This window comes from Balearica regulorum, chromosome 16, assembly GCF_011004875.1.
Source record: "Balearica regulorum gibbericeps isolate bBalReg1 chromosome 16, bBalReg1.pri, whole genome shotgun sequence".
Lineage (NCBI taxonomy): Eukaryota > Metazoa > Chordata > Aves > Gruiformes > Gruidae > Balearica > Balearica regulorum.
Genome location: NC_046199.1, coordinates 9,457,149 through 9,480,754, shown reverse-complemented (window position 1 = coordinate 9,480,754; position 23,606 = coordinate 9,457,149). Strand labels below are relative to the sequence as shown.

Here is a 23,606-nt window from a genome sequence, read left to right as displayed (position 1 = left end):
GCACTCGGAGGTCTCCGTGGGGGGCGTGGCGCTGAGCATTCTGGGAGTTGTAGTCCGACGGCCCGCCCCGCCCCGCCCCCGCACTGCCGCGAGAACTACGTTTCCCAGAGCGCTGCGCGAGGGATGGCGCCGGCGGCCGGTGCTGACGGGGAGCGGAGAGGCGTTGTGTGACGGGAGGTGTCTCCTGTACCTGGTGAGGGGCCGCGGCTTCGGGCTCTGTCCTCCGCCTTCCGCGCTCGGGGGGCGGCAGGGGCCGCGGCGGAGGCCCGCAGGGCACGGCTGGGCTTGGGGTGGGCCTGCGAGGTGCCGCCGGCCCGGGACCTGCTGCCCTCCGGCCCGTGAGGGGGAAGTGGCGGGGAGGGTCCGCTTTCCCCCTGTCAGGCCGGGGGGTGTGTGTCTCCCGGTCTAGGGGAGCGGGCCGGTGGTTGGGCACGCCTAGGATCACTTGCCGGCCCGAAAGAGGAGCGGGCCCGGGGGGTTTGTCCCCAGCCTGCGGCCTCGATGCCTTCCCGGGGCGGTGTGAGCCTGCACCTCTTGCACGGCTGGAGGGGAAGGGTTCCCACTCGCTCGGCGGGTAAAGCCTCTGCACGCTGAGGTGCCTTGTCCTCATGCTGACTGTGCCAGAGAAATCCCTCACTTCTGATCTAGAGTGCTTTTTTTTTTTTTTTTTTTCCTCTCGGCAATGTTGTTTGACTTCAAAGTGATTATTTATCTGCTCAAAGACAGTTGCCTCTCAAAGTCTTTGCCTTGGGGTTCCCTTCATCTGTATTTAAACGTAAGAGTTGTTGCAATGTTCTGTGAGTCAGCTGTAGCACTTGGTACCAATACTTCCTGCGTCTTAGCAAATCTTCTCTGCCTTGTTTGTGCAAATCAACAACAGCAAAAAGTGTGGGCTTCTGCAGGTGTTGATGTCACTTTGTCTGATTCTAGTCTTGTGCTTTTGGCTCATTAACTTATTTATCTTGTCTTCATGGCATTGTAAGATGACAAAATACTTGTATGATGGATACCATAACAGAAGACTGTTGCTGGATAAGGCTTAAATTAAGAGAAGTAATGGAAGTTATGTGCCTTTAAGATACGCTGCACTCAGTTCGACCATTAAAGATCCCATGATACTGTTATATGGATCGGAACAAGAAGAGGGGGACTGATCTGTGCATTCTTGCTCAAAATACCCATTCTGTGTATTTGTACGAAGTTGGCTTCATTTTCTGTGGGTCTTACATATACTGCAAAAGACATTCAAGCTCTTCTTCAGTGCTCCTTTAAGCCCCAAAGCACACAGGGTAGTTTTCAAATGAGGGTTGAGTTTGCAGTGGATGCTGAGCACTATGTGCAGAAACAGAGGTTAAGCTCTTTGGAAGGTAATCCCTCACCTGTATGCATTTGAAAATTTGAGCTTGATCTGTTTGCGTGATCTCTCTTAGATCTGTGATTTGTCCTGGGATTGCTTAAGTATGAGAGTTACTGAGAAAAGAATTGGAACTGTTGGAATGAGTCCAGAGGAGGCCATAAAGATGATCAAAGGGCTAGGGACGTCTCCTATGGACACAGGCTGAGAGAGTTGGGGTTGTTCAGCCTGCAGAAGAGAAGGCTCCAGGGAGACCTTATAGCACCTTCCCATACCTAAAGGGGCTACAAGCAAGCTGGGGAGGGACTGTTTACAAGGGCATGGAGTGACAGGACAAGGGGGAATGGCTTTAAGCTGAAGGAGGGGAGATTTAGGTTAGATATTAGGAAGAAATTCTTCCCTGTGAGGGCGATGAGGCACTGGGACAGATTGCCCAGGGAAGCTGTGGCTGCCCCTGGATCCGTGGAAGTGTTCAAGGCCAGGTTGGATGGGGCTTTGGGCAACCTGGTCTAGTGGAGGGTGTCCCTGCCCATGGCAGGGGGTTGGAACTAGATGGGCTTTAAGGTCCCTTCCAACCCAAACCATTCTACGATTGATTCTATGACAAGAATAACGTCATTTATTTATCTGGTGTTGGGGAAAACTTGCGTTGTGGAATGAGAGACTTAGAAATGACCTGTTAATGGTTTCCTGTTACTTGTTGCAGGAGCAGGATGTATACTCTGCTGTCTGGACTCTATAAATACATGTTCCAGAGGGATGAGTACTGCATCTTGATCCTTGGTTTGGACAATGCTGGTAAAACTGTAAGTGCTGTTTATTACCAATTGCATGGAGGGCACATGCAATTCTAAACATCCTCCAAAGATAAAACTTCCAACAGACAGGTCAATCTTTCTTCAGCTGTATTGTGAGTTATTTTAGTGATGTCACACCAAAGAATCAACTTTTCCCACTTACTTAAATTTAGCATAAGCTTTCAGCGATGTAGCTGAGGCTTTGGTAATCCTGTAATCACCTGTGATCCCTTCTTGCCTTGCTAAAATAGGGAACAGGAAGAGTGGTTTGTTCTGAGGTTAGGTAGGGCAGTATCTGTTGGAGCAGGATTCTGCAGAAGTGAAAAGGTGGGTTTGGGTTAGGATTACCCCAGCCAGTAAAATATTTGAGAGGAAATACTTTTTCTTGTTCCTTTTCAGACCTTTCTTGAACAAACTAAAACTCGATTTAACAAGAACTACAAAGGGATGAGTTTGTCCAAAATCACAACCACTGTAGGCTTAAACAGTAAGTAAATCTGTCTGAAATTTTTTCAGCTTTCCCACGCGGTTAGACAACAGCTGGTTCTTGTTTGAAATATTTAAGAATTGACAAGGGCAACATAGTTCCTGGAAGTAGGGGTTGTATTTCCCAACTCCCCCTGTCTTTTTGTAAGAGAATAAAATAGATTTGCTTAGCTTATGAGGAAAAACCCCCTGAATTCTTAAAAATCCAAGTATCCTATTTCAGTGCGCTGCTCAGAGGTTAAGCTAAATTTCACTGGAGTTCATTCGTTGGCCTTATCCTGATATTATTTGTACTGATATGACTCTATCAGTCTGATATTAGCGGTCACTCTCTGCAAAGGTATTGTTCTGTTGTTGAAAGCAGCACTGCATGTGATTTGTTCCTCTAGAAGACAGTTTTACCCCAGGCTTCTTGGGGGCTGTGTGGGTGTTGATGCTTTAGAGAACACCTTTAGTTTTCATTGATTGGTTTTGCTTCTTTCCCTCTAGTTGGTACTATTGATGTTGGCAAAACTCGGCTAATGTTCTGGGATCTTGGTGGACAGGAGGAACTACAGTCTCTTTGGGACAAGGTTGGAGATGTATTTTTTTCTTTTAGAAGTGTTTTTGGCTCTTTTAGAAGTGAAGCAGCATGATCATTTAGTAGTCATGCAGGCTTATTGGTAACCCTAGTATTTAGCATCAACACTTTTCCAGATATTCAACTAGTTGATCTCTTCCATGTGTATCAAAATTTTACCAAATTAAAAAAAAATCAAGAAAAGGAACATATGGTCCTATGTAGAATAACACTAATATCTGTGTTATTCTTTCAGTATTATGCTGAATCTCATGGAGTGATCTATGTTATTGACTCCACTGACGAGGAGAGGCTCTCAGAATCTAAAAGAGCTTTTGGTGAGTATGTTGTGTTTTACCTGTACTGTGATTTCATGATGTATTGTGGCACAGTTCTCTCATTACTATCATGTCTGTTCCTGTGTCCTCGAATTAAGCTGTGTGGCCTGTTGATGACACATCTGCAGTGTTTTTGCACTTTCTTCTTGAAGGCTGTTTTGTCTGTAACACGGGACTTGCTTTTGTTGCCTATAATGACCTTGAATCTCTTTTTGTGCTTATGCTAATGCTTTTGAAATTTTTATTCTATATTTATCACGTCATTAATTCTCAGTAACGTGCTTGTTGATCAAAATAAAGGTTGGGGGTTGATCTGGAAAAAATAAATCTGTGAAGACAATAGACCTAAAAGGTCTAAAAGGTCATATGAAACAAAACGACAGGAGCCTCTTGCTTCATCCAGATGTCCATTCATGTCCAGACAGTCTGTGTCAGGCATTTGTGCAACTTTATGTTCCAGAACTGGCTAAACCTCTGTTTTGGTATCTGTGCTTTATAGAGAAGATGATTACCAGCGAAGCTCTGGAAGGAGTTCCCATTCTGGTGTTAGCTAACAAGCAGGATGTAGAGGTAAGATTATTACAGATTTACTTCTTAAGTGAGCAAATAAGCCTTGGAAAGTTGAGCTCTGCATTCATGTTAAATTTATTTCACATTCCCGGACTGATTCTATGGCATTTTCTCGCTGCTGGAAGTAATTGCTTTGAATTTAGTTTTATTTTTTTCCTTTTTCCTCCAGCCCTTTTCCAGTGGCATAAGTAAGCTTACTACAGACCCGTCCATCTCAGCTGTTTTGAACTTTTTATATGAACAGAGCAGACTATGTAGCTATGGTGGGTCTTTCTTGTGCTGTGATTTGGTATCTTGATACTGTTTTTTCCTGTTTATTTAGCAAAAAAATGTTTAGTGCACTTTGGTTTTGCTGCTCTACTATTACCTGGGAACAGCACAACAAATGTATGTGAAGCAATAGCACCCTTTTCCCAAAACCAATAATATCTGTTCAATGAAACATTCTGTTTTTCTTAGAGCATTCCATCAATGACAGCAGTGAATGGCAAGGAATACTTTTTCTTGATAATACCATTTGAATTCTTTCTAGCATATCCAGAACTGAAAAACTCTTGTTTTGTATTTGACAAGTTAGTGGGCACTACAGCGTGACTGTTTGGGTGATGCATCCAAGGCAGTCCTCATCTCCCCCGGTGTGGAGAACAGGGAAGAGAGTGCCTAAAGCAGTTGTGGTATTTTCCATGTTTTCCTCCTTTCCATTCGTTCTACCTGGAATTCCAGTGCTGCAGTTCGAGTGATTAATCTCTAGATGGAGCCAGAGACTTTCAGTAGAATTCAGAGTATCAGCCTGTGATCAGTATCTGTGTTAAAGCATGCAAATACTTCCCAGCTTATTGTCCCGGACTTTACACCTATCTCAGTGAGTGTACTTGTGGGAAATACTTGAGGCTTCCATAGAAATCACTCTGGCTTTACAGGAGGATTTGGTTACACTTTGCTTGTACAACACAATGGATATTTTTTTTTTTTTTTAATGATATTAAGATTATCTAGTCATAGATATAAAAGAAATGTAGTTCCACTTAAAAGACAGCATGAGATTAAGAGACAGGACTCCTGATTTCTGGTCCTGACTTTGCTGTGAACTGTGGTGTGGGGGGAGATTGACTGTCTTTTCAATGTGGAAACCAGAATATTAACTCTCATATTTCCATGCAATACTACAGCTTTACAGCAGGGAGCAGTCTGCACTTTTGCCTTTAGCTGTTGAGAATTAAACATATGCAGTGACCTGGAAAGCTGTTCCGATTTTCCTTATGGCTGTCTCTGCATATTTTGTTGTGGGCATACTGCAAAAGCCAGATCTTCTGGCACCCTAGCCAGACTAAAGAAAAATGATTGAACAAGTGGACCTCTTTATGCGACTAGAAAGAGGTATTTGGAACAGGCTCTCAAGATAAAAACTATGACTGACTCCTTGCCCCTTGTGCAAGACCACGGATTCGGTGCCTTTATGCAGTTGTAGAATTGTGACAAAAGATTAGCAAAACTATACTGACTGGAGGTATACTCATTTTGAAGAAATACCTAAATTGTATATTTAGAAGTCTGTTCCTAGAGTATGATCTTGGATATTGACACAGAGCAGAGACATCAATGCTGTTAACAAAACATTAAAGGGACTATAGGTTATTTTTCACTGATTATTCAGGTTCACATAAGCAAGGTTTAGAAAACTAGAAGGCCTGTTTCTCTTCCACCGATCTAGCAGAATTGAAGACCTCTGGAAGAAAATTGACCATTACGCTTATTATCACTGGTAGAGATTTTTCTGCTCTGGATCTCCAGATATGTAATTGTAGTGGGGTATTCTCACTGGCATTCCTCTGTTGTTAATGTGGATCTCAGTAAAGGAGTGTAAGTGGTATCTTAACCTTCCTGGTATGTGCGGATGAGAGATAATTCATGATGATTACGTCTTTAAAGGCCAGCAGAAGACTTGTGGTGAAATATGTCAGTAGTAGTACATCTGACATAGATTTTTTTTTTTTTTAGAGTTTACATTCGTCGTAAGCTAACAAAAGTTCTGACTCAGTGCCTGAAATTGCATAAAGTGTAAGAATTTTTTGGCCTTGATGCTAAATTCCTTGTAGAAAAGAATTCCGCTTTTGACAGATATCTCTACCCTAGGGTAAATTGCATCCACTCAGCACTGCCAAGTGTGAGTGGAGTTTGGCCGTATCAAGAGGTGAAATACAGTCATAGGCTGCAAAATCCCAATTCTAATATCCTGACAAAGCTGTATATGATTTAATTTTTTTGTACCGGGACAACACTGTGTTTAGCAGAGGCTTCAAAACTGGATCATTTTGTAATTAATTAGTAAGACTGGGTCAAATGTGTGTTGTGGGAGGGAGTTTGTTGTGTTTTTTTAAAGGAATTATTGCTTTGTAGGGGAATTAAAGGTCTAATATATAATAATTCGTGTGGACTCCCTTTCAAGTCAGAATGCCACTTCTGAAAATATTAGGCAGTTTACTGTTTATTGCAGAAAAAGCTGCAAAATAAGAATTTGTATTTGCCATTTTAATGTGAATGCAGCTGTTTAAAGGTTTATAAAAGCTATGTATTTGTGACCTGTACAATGAAATGTTAAAACTTGAGGATAGAATGACTCATTTTGGAACGCTATTAAAAATACTGGAAAAACTGATCGGAAGAAATAGCATATGAAAATAACTGGGTGTTGTATGATGTCTTTGGGAGAAAGTTTTGCCTTCTTAATCTTAAGATAAATTTTGGAAAGCCTCCTCATGTCTTTGGAAAATGAGAGGAGTGATGGTGAGTAGCAGTATATGTTTGAAGACTCATAGTGTTATCTGTTTTCCACACAGTAATTAGAAAATAGGCCTTCTGCATGATGGCCATTCTGATTTCCAACTTAAGAAATACCACAGCTTCCCTGTAAAATTAGTCTTAATTTAACATAAGTTGTAACAAAAGATAACACAGAACATAGGTCAGGTTGGTTGGGCTTTTTATTAAATAGTTTTACTTAGGCTATCCACCATTCTCTTGTTTTGGCAAATGGATAAAGACTCTACAGTGCAACCTTTCTTGCCTAAAACAGCCACTCATGCTTTTCTGCAGGTGACTCCAGAAATGAAGCCTTGCTGCTTGATATATTTCTAGGTGTACCATTCCTGAGTCTAAATTTGGGTAATGCTGTTCTGAACCCTTTGTAAGAGGAATTTGGTTGTGCAGGCTGGTCAGTCCTGGCTAGACTATGCCTTGAAGAGCCTTCATCAAAGGAGGGTTTACAGTGCGGTCTTTTGGGGAAGCTGGGATTATGATTCGTCAAGTTGTGTGTTTCCTCTGAAATATATGGTAGATAACGTTACTCCAGAAAGGTCATCTGTGGATTTTATTATTATAATGGTACACTGTTTATGTGATCACAAATCCAGCTTCCCTAGTTTGCTCTTGGTTTATGTGGTTTCAGTTGAGAAACAAAAACACATCTGTAAACAAATATTTTGTAATGTAGATAGGGAGGTGGAAAAGAGGGGAAATTAGAAGCCACAGCTGACATTTTCTCCTGAACATGAGAAACTCAAATGCTCCTAGTTGAAGTGATGGGTAATCTGCCTCATCCTTTGCTGTCAGACAAGATTCCAGTTGATGGCTTCCCCTTGAACACTGAAACAAGGCTTCCCTGAATTGATGGTTCAGTGGTGCTATCCCCTCTGCTGTGTTACTGTACTTCATCCCACAGGGAAAAAAACATTCCTCAAAACGTGAGGCAGTGACATCCTACTACAAACAATGTAAATGGTCCAAAGTGTCCTCAGAAGCCTAACTCTTTCTGATGCAGATTTCTACAGAGATCAATGGCTGAACAGCTTTGTAGAAGTTAGGGCAGGCCACCATTATACCAGAGGGTGAGAAAAGGAAGTGATTATAATGGATTAAGCTGGGGAAAAAATGGCTATGGCAGTTGTAAGCTGCACTGGGAAAAGCAGACTTCTCAAAGGCCTCAAAGATGGACAAGATGAAGGAGATCGATTCTCTCTATGCCGCTGGATATGTACATGTGTACTGGTCTGCTGGTGGTTTTGGGGAAGTCCATTGCCTGATTGCTTCGCACAGGCTTGTGCAAGTAGAAACAAAGGACAGCATGACGATGCTCTGTGGTGTTATTTCTGACCTTGGACACTTTTTCTCAGATTTTTTAACAAAATATTTAAAAATATATCATTATTCAGAAAAGGAGAAATTGTTATATTATGATAAGCTTAAAGTATATTTCAAGAAACAGTTACTCAGTTTCAGCTGCCTTGGGATTTAACCTTCCTGCTGCCAAGTCTCATTTACTGGAAAAAAAAAGTAATGATATGAAAAATAGCTCAAATTACTGACATGCAGTTCTTCTTCCTTCCCATTTGTTGGGTAATTGACTGACTTGTCTAGAGCTTTGGCTTAAATCAAGAGGCAGTTGGACCTGCCCTTATCTGGCAGTGAACGTCATACCAAAACTAAAGTAGCATCTTTTACAAATTTGTAGAGAATGATTGTTTGGTAGTAATCTCTTGCTTGTCTTCCAGACCTACTGGTATGAATTCCAACTTCCAAGTCCAGTCTGACTCCTTCTGAAGTTAGTAATTGATTTTTTAAAAAACATATTTAACTATTTGTCCTGTGGATGACAGCTCATCTTTATGAATTGCAGGCTTTTCACGTGGCAGAAATCCTGAAGTAAGTTGTTAGGCTTAGTTATAATGAAGTAACATTTCTGGATACAGTTTCCATCTTATTGATTGAAACTGCAAGTTTGAAATGCAGCTTAGGTCATAAGAAAGTACAGTCATCAACAGTTGCACAACTAATGGATTCTAGGCCTTTCTCAGCGGAAAATCACAAGTCTGGATTCAAGGGCGCTGGGTGAATTGGGTGTCATTAAACTCCTCTCAAGCCATTTCTTAAGAACCCTTCTTATTTATAATCACTGAAACCTGCTTATTTGTCATATGGTCATCCTCACAGTAGTTTCCTGTATTTAATTTCTCCAGAACCAGTATTTTGCAAAATGGATAGCTGGTATCATTAATTTCCATCTTTCTGCTAAGTTAAGGTCAAGACTTGTAGAAGACTGAATTCCTGTTTGCAGGTAGTCTTTTCTTTCAGAGTGTATATCCAGTTGAACTAATCCTCAAGACTCACAAGGGTCCAGTTTCACATTTGAGTAAACACTTGCCAAAACCATGTATTTGAGCCTCATTAAAGGTCCAAAATGTCTTTGCAGAGAGAAGAAGAAAACTTGGCTCATGGCCAGCTAAAGTGCTTAAATGGCTTGTTGAGGGCTTCTGAGGAAAAAGTGAACACGGAGATGAGAAAAAGATTTAAAGACTGGTGATTTTTCTTGTACCTTCTTCCTGTGTTCAGGGAGGAAGATGCAAGTCTAGACTTCAGGAGGGCAGGTTTGCTTTTGTTGTGTTTGTAGCTCTAAGAATAAAATTTTTGTGGTAACACTGTGATTTATGTCAGCAAAGTAATCCAGTGGCTTATTTATGCATTTGTGCACTTCCCAGCAATCTCCTAGGAACCTTACAGAAGTGCAAGACCTGATGGTGATCAAGAACCAAGTGACACCAGGCATTAGAAAATGTGCTACATTCAGTGCTGTCAGCATATTCTCCTGCATGCAAAATGCAAACAAACAAGTCTGGGGCAGCCAGGCCCTTAATGTCAAGGAATGAGCTGAGAACTTAGGAAAAATCACGTCCAAGCCATTTTCTGAGAGTTTGCATGTAGGGAGACACGATCCAGGCCATAAGCAAAGTGTCAGCTACAGGAATTGACTTGTCTGGGGTTCTGGCAGGTACACTGTTTCAAAAGGCTTTGTGAATAGATATGCTCTTGTAGTGTTTTGGTAGACAGAACTTGCGTGCGATGATTGGGGCAGGTTGGAAGGAGTATCCCAACGGTGTGCGGGTTGTGCTCTATTTTCTCATTACTCTATTTGCTTAGAAGTGTACATCTTGAGGATCAGGGAGGTTCTTTACTGTCTGAAAATAGCATTCTCTTTGGTCAAAAAAGAATATATTCTCTTTTTTTTTGGAATGTAAAGAAGTCAATTTGCTGTGTGAGTCGGTGAGGGGGTTTAACCTAACAGCATTGTGCCATCCTGACTGAAGCAGAACTGTGAATGTGGTAGGATTCGTTTTGGAAGGTCACTATCTCTTGTAGCAGAGAAAGCAAGCTATTCCTTGGTTTCCCTTGCAGACTTGTCTGTCAATACCTGACATCAAGACAGCATTTAGTGACTGCATTAATAAAATTGGGAAGAGAGACTGCCTGACACAAGCCTGCTCGGCTCTTACTGGGTAAGTATGAGAATGGATGGTGTTGTGGTTAACTGAACAGCTGCAGGGGTCACACAAACAGAGCAGTGCTATAGGATTTAATAACCCCTGAAAGGGAGCTGCACTTCCTTCCCAGGAGTGGCAGATACTTGTTTGTGAACCTTGGACTTGCACGAGGTCAGTAACTTCATCTGTAAATCCTACCTATAAAACACAATGAAAATGTACTACTGGCTGAGAGCAATGGGACTTGGAGGCTCTGGAGTGGTTGATTCTTGTCCTTCATCATGCCTTCTCCGTATGGGGACTTATTGTACATATACATATATATAAAATACACACACACATAGTGTACACAATAATCTTTGCAGCCATTGACTTGCTGCAGCTCCTGGCTTTTATGTAAGAAGTCAGTTGAAAATACAGCTGTTCATGACACTGCCAGAGGAATGAGTGGTGTTCCATTGTTGGCGGAGTAGTTATGCTCTCATTTTCATATTTTCTGGTGTGCAGATGAGCTTTGTTATGTAGATAATATAACAACCTCCAAGAGTGTTCTTACACTGGGGATGCCTGTGGTTTAAGATACAATGACTAGAACAGACCAAAATTTGAGAGACTGTGATTCTTCTTCAGGACTACACAGCTGCATGCCACGACCTTGACCACCCCACTAGATTTTATTGCACACTGAGTCTTGGAATACTTTGGTTACACTTTCAGTTCTTTGGGTGAAAAGTGCTGTTTGGCATAAGTCAAAAGTACTGTTCCAGATAGCTAGAAATACTGCTGTCTCAATTACTGCCTGTACTGAATCCAGAGCTTTGAGATTTCTTCTTTTTTTAGTCTAGAAAGCAAGCTGTATTATTATACAAGCTACTGCAAAGGCTAAGAAAAGCTTCTTAAATCATGAGAAAAATCTGCTGTCTGCATTGCTAAGAATCAAATGCTATTAAGCAAATGAATGACCACAAGAACAATGGTTAAGTACTGACTGGAAGAGACGTATTAGATAATAATCTTATGAAATGCAACCTTTTCAATTGTTGTGGGTTTTGTACAAACAGTTCTAGTTTTGATCTGTGTGGAATTTCCTTTTGAAATTTCAGTTTGAGTTTGCACTAAACAAAAAAAATAAATTGTGGAAGTCCTGGCTGGGAAGACCGGTGAGTTGGTGACTTCCTTGGCAGCCCCAGCACAGATGATTACAGAAAGTTGGAGTCAGGATTGGAAGATCTGATACAAATAGCCTGAGTCTTGTGGCAAAATAACCTCAAACCAGTTGGCTGTCAAGTGGTTTGATGCTTGTTCATCCCAAGGTTTCCACAGAGTTGGTGACTAACTAAATTGGATGTAGACTTGTACAGACACCAGAAAAATAAAGGATGGAGTTTACATACAGAGTTAAGCGAAATCAGATCCCCATTGTCTATTTGTATGAGAAACTAACATAATAATGCCAATAAATAACTGCAGGGCAGAACCCTTCACTTGCTCTTGTAAGAGCTCAGTTAGGGATTGTATGAGCCATGTTCTTGTTCTTGGTTGTTTGTTGTGTTTTTTTTAAAATCTTGTCTACTTATCTTATTTCCTTAGCAAAGGAGTGAACGAGGGAATTGAATGGATGGTGAAGTGTGTGGTGAGGAATATTCACCGGCCCCCAAGAAAGAAGGACATCACGTAAGAAATTCCAAGTCAGCCAAGGAACAGACAATCTTTTTCCACACAGTTTTGTGTTCTCTTTAAAGAAGGTGGTCCACTGGATTCCTATTACACCTGATTCTTTCCTGCGTTTGGAGACAAACATTCTCTTTCTGTGTCTAAAACACTTGAACAAAGGATTCCAACTGGGTGGGGGGGTGGGAATCTCTTACATTAAGTATTAAGCCATTGGCTTGAGAGCATAGACAAAGTGGCAATCTACACTTTGTTGCAGATGCAAGTGACTTAATTTTCTGCTGTATTACTTTGTGATTCTTGGTTTGTTAGTCTAACAGTCTAGAGGCCAGTGACATGAAGAAACTCCTGAAGGAACCGTGTAGGTGAATACAAAAAGGGGAGGGAGAGCATGGGGAATGGATGTCCCTTCTAACTAACTGAGAAGACACATTGCTGCTCCAGCCCCATGGTTACTATAGGTGGTGTTACTGGCCCTGTTATGCTGCTGTTTGTATAATGGGGAGAGACAGTGTTGATTATAACTCAATTTTCAGTTGGCACGTTGATTTGTAACTTTTGCCTGTGGTAAATGCAGATATGGAAGCCAGAAACTGCACAATGGCACACTGTTTAAAATGGGTATGACATGAACTCCAGAAGCACTGCCTTGCTTTGACTGCCAGTCTTTCTGTTGTGTATTCTCTTTCATTGTAAGAATAATTGGTATCTTCTGTAACTGGAATGAATTGAGGCCCCCTCTGTGATCTTTCTAGGGTGACAGCTGGACCTCTAGGCAGGGAGAAATCTGTATGCAATAAAGCTTCCTACTTCTTTGAACTTCTTTCGCCGAAACAACTGATGTTCGGAAATAGTGGTACTTAGCCCTCTAGCTTTTTGAAATGCAAGAAAGAACAGAAAGGCAGCTCTCAAAGTCAGATAGTGCTCATTTCTCATGTAGCCTACCCAGCTAGTAATTCTGCTGACATATCATTAACATTTCTCCAAATATCTCGTTTTACATGTATTTTACAGTGGTTTGGCAGTGGGTGTTGCTCTTCTCATGTTTTAGTTACTCCTGGCACTGGTGACCATCCTGTGCTTTTTGCTCACGTGACTAAGGGGACATTATTCAAGCTCTATTTGAGCAAGTTGGACAGTTGTATTTGTTTAAAGATACATTACTTGGCATCTGTTGAAGAACTTACTGCTAAATTTTCTGCATGCAACTCATTGCAAATTTTTTTTGTAGAGAACATAATTCATTCCATTGCATTTGGGTCAAAGTGCAAGGGCAGCTGAACTATGTCATTAAGCACATGAAGTCAGTGGAAATAATTGCATACTGGAGAGCAGAACCTTACTTCTCAGTAACGCTAGGATAGGAGGAGGCTACGCAAACTGTCAGATAAGATATCAAATCCTTTTCAATTACTTGGTGTTGTTAGGTGATATAACACAGTACCCGAGTTTGAATTTGAGTGGTGCCGATGTCAATGTCATTTCCCAGAAGAATTAAACTGCAGTAGATCTAACTCAAGAGATTTCATTAGGCTCCTTTTAGACCCAGTGACCCATTTCAGGATTCTTGTGCACTGTGCAAATGTCGAGGATCCCTTCAAGATCACTCACCTACTGTAAGAAGTGGCACTTTCTCTAGGTGCTGCAAGTGATGTAGGGCTGAGAGTTTCAAGTGTACAAAGTATTGGACATGTAGTGGACATTGATTGTAAGGACCACTATCTCACCTGGCCATCTCTGAAACCCTGAGTATTTTCAAGGTGTCTTTGTGGTCCTGGGTCTCATTTTGGTTGGCAGGGTTGGTGCTAACAATTAAACTGAAGATGTAAAACAGTCACTGCTGGACACAAGTGCCCTGCTGAGAGACAAAACACTTTCGTCAATTAACTTGAAATGTCTGTTTAATGGGACTCAGGGGTTTTCCAAGCTTTCCACATACTCTTCTCAGATCTCTTTCCTCTGCCTATTCCCTAGGAGACCAAGGAGGAAAAAACAGTTTTGAGCTCGAGGCCATAGTTGTCCTCACAAGTTTCTAGACACAGACAGTGCTTTGTGGCACATACCAGCAGGAGGTCTATAAATAAAAGTAAACATTTTGACTTAAGAATTCCAAGTTCTCAAAAGAGGGAGAGTTTTTCACCCAGAAAGATATATCAGCTGTGATGTGTAAGTATGAGCATGCTCTGATGTCTACAAAATGTCAGGGAGGATTTCTCTGAAACCAGCAGTGAAAAGTTAAGTGTCATTCAGAGTTAGCTTCTAGAGCAGTAACAGCAGTTACTTGATGGAGCACACAGATGCAGCTGTTTGGCTCCCACAGTCTGCTTTAGGAAAGAGTTTTGCAGTCAGATTTTTCCACCATTACAGATAAAGAGCACTTACGTGATACTGTCGAAAGATTTCCCGAGTGAGTGCTGGGGAAGCCCAGCAGGTAAACAGCCAAGCTGATTGTTGAATTGTTTTAGTGTGTCCTCCATGCTGCAGCATGACTGCAATGAAGGAATTCTGCTTGAGCAGCTGACAGGTGGAAGATAAAGATCTTGCTGTGCAAGCACAACCTGGACTTGGATCTCACTGATCGTGTACCACGTGCAGTGACTTCACATGAAACACAAAGACAATGGTGTGCTGCTAAGTCAGCTAGGGTTTTTGGTGGCATCTGCTCTATATGGCCATAAATGGCCACACAAAGACACTGATGAGTTCCTCCTCAGTTGGTTTTATTGCAGCTTCAGTCTCTAGAGGCAGGTCTAATCTGCTAATGATGCCTCAGTACAGACCCATGGAATAGGACCAAATTGACATCGAAAAGTATTCTGAAAAGGGATGGTAGTCAATGCATAAGCTCTACTAAAGAAAAATCCCACTGGGATAGTCTAAGATGATATGCTGGTAGCTAATAATTATTTTACATTTTGATCAGTAATTTAATCAATAATTTATCATATTTTAGACTTGTGCTTTATTTAAGTCCTTTTATTTAAAATGCTTTTGCATTGCAAGTGACACCCACCCCCACCACCCCCCCCAAGACCTTGAACTAAAGCGAGGATGTTTCTGAGTAGTTCAAATGTAATCAGTTTTTCAAATTTTTGATACATTTGAGATGGACCTGTTTTGCCCACGCCTGTTTACAGCAATTTATTTCTCTGAAGAGGTGCTTTATCTTCGCAAGGTGAAACAGATTCATCATCAGTACTTAGTAATCACTTTTTCCTTTAGCATGCTTTACACTGAGATAAAGCTAATAATGATGGTAGTTATTCTACTTGCCTTATTTGAACATTGGCAGAAGATTTAGCTTTCTCTCACTGGTCTGGAATTTCCCTGCTATGCAAACATTTATTAGCTGTTAGCAGCAGGATGCAAGAGCAGTCCTTAAAAAAAAAAAAAAACACAACAACAAAAAAAACCCCCACTTCTAATGCTTTTGAGTACTCTATGAACCACAATGCTATCCACATGTTGGCAAGTTAATCTTCATTTGGAACTATGGAAAGACCTTATCCCACTTGCTGTGACATCCCATCCCACAGAACCAGGGGAAATACCAGGACAAATCAGACACAGCTTCGTGCTAAGTCCAGCATCTTATTTAGGTTCTGCCCAGTTCCATCTGTTTCAGAACAAAGTGAAGAAGCAAGCAAAAGGCGTGTATGGGGTATGTGACCCCAGCCATCCTTCCTACTCTCTGTTAAACTGAAATCAGCCTATAATAGCGAAGTGGACTTAATAGCCTTCCCACTGTTCTAGGGTTGCTTTATTCCTAATCGAGCTATTTTTAGTCTCTTCTTCCTTATGTTCCTAGTTCTGTACTCCTGACGCAGTCTATAACATCATTTGTACATCAACACAACCAGCACATCCATCAGTTCATTTAAGGTAAGGATCTGCCTTTACACATTACAGATAGCAGTCTCAAGCAAAAGGGTGCTTTACTGCAAATGGAATGTGGAAGTTTGCTTCTCAGTGAGCATGTTTTAGCTGGGCATGAGACTGTTGGGTTAGTCATGATTTCCAGAAGTGTGTGTTCATGAATAACTATGAGGTACCATTGTGGGTTTGGAAAATGTAAGGTTACAACAGCCCTCAGTTAAAAACCTGGATCAAAGTACTCGAAGGTTTCTGAATTGATTTAGGCATTTCATTATTTTTTGAAACAGTATCCTGGGGCTTTTCTGCTGGCAAGTGGTATTAGTTCAAGGAGAGAACTTCTAGAGGGATCTGCTAAGAAAGGCAAAGAGTGGTACTGTCATTGGTCCTGACAATTATCCCTTTAAAAAAAAAAAATAAAAATCTGATTAATGTAGATGGTAACTGACTGGCAGCCAGAGACACCAGTGTCTACACATAAAGGAAAGCAGGTTCTGCCTCTGCTTGCAGCTCTTCTCATGCTTCCTCAGTTTTTACCAAAAGAAGCACCACAGATGGAGTTTGCCTTTAGTCTTAGGACAATTTTCAGAGACTGAAAGAAATTACTCTCAAGTGTTTTGCCTACAGGTTTCCCAAAAGCAATTTGGACAATCAAGAAAAACAGGCTGAATTGATCCTGCCACGGAGACAGGTTATAGGCTGGGTGCCCTCTCAAAAATCCCTTTTGGCACAGTTTTCTATTGCAATTTGGCTCAAATCTATCTGCGGGGAGATAAGAGGCAGTGGTGAGGCCAAGCTTTCATCAGGACAAAGGTTGCTAGAGAAACTAGAGCAGGTGTTTTTTCACACTGGAATTTTATACAAGTTGGAAATCCCACATGAAGCATTCCTGGTGTATAGCACACATTATTTTGTTTACTGGACCTCAGGCATTTCCTGCAGCATTGTCCTTCGGTTTTGTTTCTTGTGCTTCTGAAATCCCTTTAAGAGTTGTTTTTCTGTTCCTCTGGTAAAACCAGCTTCTATGACAACTACTGGGGGCTTTCCATTAGTTTCTCTACACACACTTAGGCTTTTTTATATCCAAAACCACTTCACAAGGATATAGTGCCGGCTATCAGTAGTGCTTGCTCTCATACAACAATCTGCACAACTTAAATCTGATCACAAGCCTTCACCCATGAGACTCATTACCTCATAAGGGAGTGCTGATTAAATTTTCTGATGAAAGAAAGAAATGCATACTAAAAGCAGTCAGAACCTCATGTGGGAAAATGACTGAGGACTGGTGCAGAAAACTTGGACAGCACAGTATGCAACATCACTGGGGAAAAATTACCTAAATTTCTTCCATAAACTAGGTGCTTGTCAAGTGGAAACAAGAAGAGGAGGAACATTTGCAGTGAACTACTGTGGAATTCTGCCTGACATTTATTTTTAAACACATAAAATCACTTTCTGGAGGCGGGAATCTCCTCATTCCTTCTCGGTTGCACTCTTTCCTTAAAGCTGAAGGCTGCCAATTCCAAATGAGTTTCCAAATTTCAATTTTGTTAGCAGTATCCTTTGTAGAATTCCACATTCCCCACACATCCTTTTTTGAGGATGTCTTTGCAGCAGTCTCACCTTTCCCACAATCATGTTGTCACATGTTATCAAAAGTAGTTGTGAAGGTGAGGCAGTAAATATATTTGCCTAGGAATTCTCAGGATGAAGCATCCTTTCCTTGAAACAAAATCCTTGTCGGATGAATGTGTAGTAGTCTTTACTAATGCTACTAATGCATGATTAATAACTTCTTTTGGTGCATAGCCATAGATGGTACAGTCTTTCTACCACCTACAAGCGCACTACTTACACTTTCTCCATCTAGTCATCTCTTGACAGCTGCTCCCTGCTATTGGGGCCACGATGGGAGCAAGAGTATAGACTCATAAATACCAGGTTGGAAGGGACTTCAAGGATCATCTGGTCCAACTTCTCTTGGCAAGCACTCCATCTAGACAAAAGCACCATCTAGACAAGATGGCCCAGCACCCTGTCCAGCCAAATCTTAAAAGTGTCCAATGTTGGGGAATCCACCATTTCCCTGGAGAAATTATTCCAATGGCTGATTGTTCTCATAAAAAATTTTCCTCTTATGTCCAGTCGGAATGTCCTCAGAATTAACTTGTCCCATCAACCCTCATCTTTTCCATGTGACTCTTTGTAAAAGGGGAGTCTCCATCTTCTTTGTAGCCACCCTTTAACATGGAACATGGTGATGAGGTCTCCTGTAAGCCTTCTTTTCTTGAGGCTGAACAAACTCCATTCACTCAGCCCTTCCTCATATGGCAGGCTTCCAGCTCCTTGGATCACCCTGGTGGCCCTCCTCTGGACCCTGTCCAGCCTGTCCACATCTCTTTTGTATAGCGGGGACCAAAACTGAGCACAGTATTCCAGGTGTGGCCTGACGAGCGCTGAGTAGAGTGGGATAATGACGTCTTTATCTCTGCTGGTGATGCCCTTGTTGATGCTGCCCAGCATCCTGTTGGCTTGCTTTGCCACAGCAGCACACTGTTCACTTATACTGAGGTGATTGTCCACCAGGACCCCCAGGTCCCTCTCCACAGAGCTGCTCTCCAGCCAGGTGGATCCCAGCCTGTGTTGCACTCCTGGATTATGTTTTCCCAGGTGCAAGACCGTACCTTGTCCTTGTTGAACTTCATAAGATTCTTGTCAGCACACTCTTCCAGCCTACCCACAGCTACCTGCAGGGTGGCTCTCCCTTCTGAAGTGTCTACTTCCCCACTCAGTTTGGCATCATCAGCAAACTTCATCAGGATGCACTTGATCCCATCATCCAGATCACTTATGAAGACATTAAAAAGCCCAGTATCGAGCCCTGGGGGACTCCACTTGTGACAGGTGGTCAGTTCATAAAAGAACTATTTACCACACACTATTTACCATGGTACCACACACCAATGCTTAAACCCACCCGCTTAAACTCTTGTTCCTCACAGACAGAATCATCTGCTGCCAGCTGGACCTGGGACGTGAAGCACAAGCAAACAGCTACGCACAATAGTGCGCTCACTGCCGCTCTGCTAGGGAACTGCCCAGCAGCTGGGGGAGGCAGCTGACAGCGTACAAGCACAGCATTATTTAGTAAAAGCTTCATCGTTTGACGTGTACATCCTTCAGCTGAATGGATGTCATGCTAAACGTTTGGAGGAACGAATTCAAACCTCTGATCTGGTTTGCAGCCTTAAGACATCTCTATTCAGCATATAACAGAAGCACTGCTCTGAGGATAAATTAAATGCACTGTAAAATTAAGTGTATCCTTAAGTGCTTTCCTGAAACAGAAACCTACAGAGTTGTTTCTGTTGTGTTCCTACTTGTGTTCCAGTTCAATTGATAGCCAGGAACTCCTCTCCTACTTCTCAGAAGTCAAATAACCTGATACCATCTCATCTGTAGATTTCCTTTAGCAATTTTTTTGAGTCACACTCCCAGAAAAAAAAAAAAAAAAAAGGTTCTATAAGATAAGTCATAAAGAGGAATAAGGAATTCATTGTTCCCAGAACCTGATGTTACATATAGCGCCTCCTCACTTCCTACTCCTTCAAACAGTAACAGTCAAATGAATATGCAGGCAGTCCCTGCATCTCACACCAAGATTTTACCAGGTGTCCCCGTTTTGTGACGGAAGCCCACTGCTCGTTCAGATGTGTTTTTCTATTGGGGAACAAGATGACCTGTGAGATACCAACAGGGTTATCCTACCCTGTTGAAAGATTTCTCGCCTCTGACACAAACAAGACATTTTTTACATGAGCTATATAATGCATAATACCCCCATATATTGAACACTACTCTTAACAGAAGACCTTTGCCCTGGAGAGGAAAGCAGTGGGAGCAAAGGCCACCTGTGGAAGGGGGAAGGACAACTACTGAATTGAAAGCAACTGATTCCATGTGGCCCCCTCTTCTGCAAGGATATCCCAAGCCTGCACCCACGTCCTTGCTGTGGTGGAAATTTCGACAGCTCATCTCCATGCCATGAGAAGAGGCAGGATCACAGGATCTTTCACACCACAGACTGTGAAAGACCTAGTAAATGCCCTATGAGTACAACTGTCGTATCAAAGGACAGAAGATCTCTGTAAACAAGAGGTGCTGAATCACAGGCTAGGTTGTTCCTCCGTGACATCATGCCAGTGCACAATATATGAAACTGGGTGAAAGAAGAACTTGGGTTTGATCTTGTCAGAGCTGATTTGTTCTTTCAGGTTCAGAGTCATGAAGTGGGGAATGTACACTCCTATTCTTATCTTCCAAGTTTCCCAACTGAAGAGTCCTTGTCTTAACTTCTGGGAAGACTGAGAGAAGTCCAATAAATCACCTACTAAGCTCCAGTATCACAGAAGGAAGTACAGAGACAGAAATAGAAACAAGCTTTGGGGAATCTGTATGATCTGACTGAGGATGAGCAAGCACATTGGAGGGTGTCCCTGAAGCCCATCTGAACTCTCCAAGCCTTTACCTAGTCCCTTACGCTGCATAGTCAAAAACATCCTTAAGTCCACATGCCTGAGACTCAGTGGCAGCACCCAGGCCACCCAACGCACATCCTTGCTGAGCTCACGTCCTCGTAGCGATAGCTGGGAAGTCATCATTCCCTGCACTTCCATAGAAAAAGGATCAAGTCTCCTGTGTTAAAGCTACATCATGGCTCAGCTGGAGTTCTGCTGGCTTCAGAGCAGCTGGGAAAGCCCCAAACCGAGCACAGGACACTGCTGGCACCTGGATCCTGGCACTCTTCCTGGGTGAGCAATGATATGGGACACCACACATGACAGCCGGGGCCTTGATTCTCCCCCACATACATACGGCACTATGAGGGCTCTGATTTCCAATACTGCTTAGTCATTTAGGCTCAGCAGGCTGTTCTAGCCCTCTCCCTAAACATTGTGTAAGATGGAAAATGCCACTGTTTTTAAAGGGTAAGCAAACAGTTGTTTTGGGAAGACTCCTATTTTATGTTGACCCAGATAATAATACATAAAGTGCTTGTTGTTCTAAACAGTGAGGGTGTTGTGTAAGGATATTATAGCTGTAGTCATCCCAAGCTTCCTGACAATGTTTCCCAGAAAACTGATGTAAGCTAAAGGGCATCAGAAGGTTTACTAATATACTCTGTTTTTATTCAAGCTAAGAGGAAGCAGTGCCCAGATCTGAGCATTATAGGCTAGGTACGCTGGGAGCACGTTCGGGGGAGCCAAGCAATGGCTGAACAAATAGAAGAAATGTGCTTTACAGGTGACCCTGTTTGCTGGACGTATTCCTGTCAGTGACCTTTTAAACCTCTCAGCACAAAAGCAAGCTTCTCTGTAAAGGACAACTGTCCTCCCAGCTCTTGCTTGGAAGCAAACACTGGAAATAAGTGAAAACTACACTGTTGTGCTCTGTAAGCACCACAAGAAACCGGATCCAAGGGTTTGTTAATAAATAAAATTTCATGCTAGTGTTTCTTTAGCTTCCTTTTTAACTATTGAGTCGGTGCTACAGCACCATCTAAACAAGTCTGCTGGGTACTAAATACCCCCAAATAACTCAATCTGCTTAGGGAGATCATGGATGAAAGGTACTGTCACCTGCTCTCACCTTGCACAGTGGTAGGCAGCAATAATCTGCCTTTTTGGACATGCCTACTGTAAAGACCTCTGAATACCTTTGATATGTGGAACCTAGAAAGCTCATCACATTTTACAAGGGGAAAGAAGGGGTCTTTGGGGGCCAATGCCGGCAGCCGGGCAGCGAGGGAAGGGACGGGGGGAGAGACTCCCCAGCCCGCACTGCACCCCGAGGCCAGACGTGGCTCTGAAGCGGGGACCCTTCAGCAACACTTGTAGGGTCATCAGGCTGCCAAAGTGTTTGAGTTTCTTTACTAGAAACAATATCGACAAACCAAAGCGTTTCCTTTCTGTTAATGATGTCTTTCATTAAGGTTTTGACATTTTCATTGAAAGGATTTATCAGTCAGATTCTGGTTTTGGTTGACATGAGGCTAAAATTCTCATTTCATTAAAAGAAATATGAGGAAGAGTGATTAGGAGGCAGAGTTTCACCCAGCTCTGGCCTGGTACAGATCCATCTCCTCACCTGGTGTGCCACACCGACACCAACCTGCCGCGGGACTGCCGGTCTTCGTCTCTCAGTTCCCCTGTGTTCAACCGGCCCAGGCTGGGAATGGGTCACGTCGGCTGTGCCTCCTCTCCTCTTTGAAACATCCTTCTCTCAGGAAGCTCCTTGAACACAGAAGGGAACAGAAATTACAAACTGAGGAGGGGAAGAATCAAGGGCAGGGGAATGGGGGTGAAACCCCGTGGGAGTAAAGCATCTCCCTGGTCCCACACGTGTGACCGAGGCTGGTGGCACCACGGGGTGCTGGGCGCTGCGAGACAAGACCTGCCATGGGCAGAGCGAGCCGAGCTCAATGCCCCAGTGCAGCCAACGCGCTCACCAGTGCCGTGGAGCCGGTCAGTGCACCTCAGCAACCGTTTTCTGTAAAAACAGGGATGCAACTTCTCCTTCTCCTGCTTGTTTTGAGACTTCATCCCCTAAAAGCCATGGGAGGGTCAGGCAGAAACAAATGTGTACGAAAACCTGCTGCAGCGAAGGAGGACTGGAAAATAATAGTGGTGTGAGCAAAAAGCAGCGCTGCAATGCAGCAGGTCTGGGTCCAGTGCTGTCATACCAGGCAGGGGTTGTGGCAATGGCTTTATCCTGAGCGTCCCAGCACCCATTTTCCTGCCCAAGTCTGGGGTTCTCTCTCAGGTCATGTTCTCTGGCACCCCAGTTCAGGTACCCCTGAGCTGAGTGCAGGTTGGTTTGCCCTGCACCCTTCAGCTATCTCCTCTGCTCCTGCTCTCGGACACGGCCGACTTCCTCAGTCTCACCTCTGCTTCCCCAGCACTCTCCACCTGCAGCACTGGCACCGGAGGAGCTCGGTCCCATCGCTGGATCCCTGCAGGATCAACACATGCAGCAGCAAGGGACGAGTCTCAGCAGAGAAAGTCTGGGTGTGCAACGCGGGGAATTACAATCAGAAGAAAGAACCTACAATTAGAAGAAAAAAAAGTGCATGCTTCAAAAGAAGATAAAATCGGCACCTGTTTGGAATAGCAATGGGCAAATTCAAACAAGTTCGGTGTGTTAGTGCTCCCCGAGTCCTCTCCCACAGTGTCTGGAGGGCTCAGCCCACCACCAACCGCCGAGCGCTGCAGGAGGTCAGGGGGCAAAGAACCACCTCTAGCGAAACAAAAACCTGGGGAAATCTGCAGGCAGAAGAGGGACTTGACTTGTCTCGTGCCAGGTTGTAACCCCAGGGTGGCCGGAGCCTGGTTCGACAAAGCAGGATGACGAGTGTGCACCAGTCACATCCCCTCCGCACACCTCGACAAATCCCACCTGGGTTTCCAATAGCAATCCTGGCTCTCCCTGCTTGCGACGTCAGGGCATGAGCCAGCTACGTATGACCTCACTAGAAAAACTCCCGCTGACTCCTTAAACTAACGTTAATCATTTACCTAACCCCGTTTCAAGCCCTCTGGCACTGGGCCACGACACGCCGTATTCTCGTCACGTTATAGCGTTAAC

General features: G+C 43.1%; 1 protein-coding gene and 1 long non-coding RNA gene across 6 annotated transcripts; one reads left to right on the top strand and one right to left on the bottom strand.

The window, feature by feature from the left end:
* Positions 1 to 72: 72 nt before the first annotated feature.
* Positions 73 to 12,905, top strand: ARFRP1 (ARF related protein 1). 3 transcript variants are annotated; one of them, XM_075768349.1, is made up of 8 exons: positions 73 to 193; positions 2,061 to 2,160; positions 2,551 to 2,638; positions 3,127 to 3,209; positions 3,453 to 3,534; positions 4,034 to 4,104; positions 10,330 to 10,430; positions 12,006 to 12,905. In XM_075768349.1, the coding sequence occupies exons 2-8, from the start codon at positions 2,068 to 2,070 to the stop codon at positions 12,091 to 12,093; spliced, it is 606 nt and encodes a 201-aa protein (XP_075624464.1). In that variant the 5' UTR covers positions 73 to 193; positions 2,061 to 2,067; the 3' UTR covers positions 12,094 to 12,905. The 3 variants fall into 3 exon arrangements, with proteins under 3 accessions (XP_075624464.1, XP_075624465.1, XP_075624466.1); XM_075768350.1 differs by lacking the exons at positions 10,330 to 10,430; positions 12,006 to 12,905 and adding an exon at positions 9,350 to 9,477; XM_075768351.1 differs by lacking the exons at positions 10,330 to 10,430; positions 12,006 to 12,905 and adding an exon at positions 7,198 to 7,843.
* Positions 10,429 to 23,533, bottom strand: LOC142604088 (uncharacterized). Of its 3 annotated transcripts, none has more exons than XR_012837987.1 (4): positions 23,120 to 23,533; positions 22,907 to 23,025; positions 22,110 to 22,255; positions 10,429 to 10,982 (listed from the first exon to the last, which is right to left on the bottom strand). It is a non-coding gene; the product is annotated as an uncharacterized LOC142604088 (long non-coding RNA). The 3 variants fall into 3 exon arrangements; XR_012837986.1 differs by lacking the exon at positions 10,429 to 10,982 and adding an exon at positions 13,364 to 14,056; XR_012837985.1 differs by lacking the exon at positions 10,429 to 10,982 and having other exon boundaries at positions 17,871 to 22,255.
* Positions 23,534 to 23,606: the final 73 nt, after the last annotated feature.

Bases quoted from the DNA above. Each gene is read 5' to 3' on its own strand.
- ARFRP1 (XM_075768349.1), top strand. From the start codon at position 2,068: ATGTATACTCTGCTGTCTGGACTCTATAAATACATGTTCCAGAGGGAT. The intron at 2,639-3,126 runs GTAAGTAAATCT...CTTTCCCTCTAG, and splicing joins AACCACTGTAGGCTTAAACA to TTGGTACTATTGATGTTGGC. The intron at 10,431-12,005 runs GTAAGTATGAGA...TTATTTCCTTAG, and splicing joins GCCTGCTCGGCTCTTACTGG to CAAAGGAGTGAACGAGGGAA.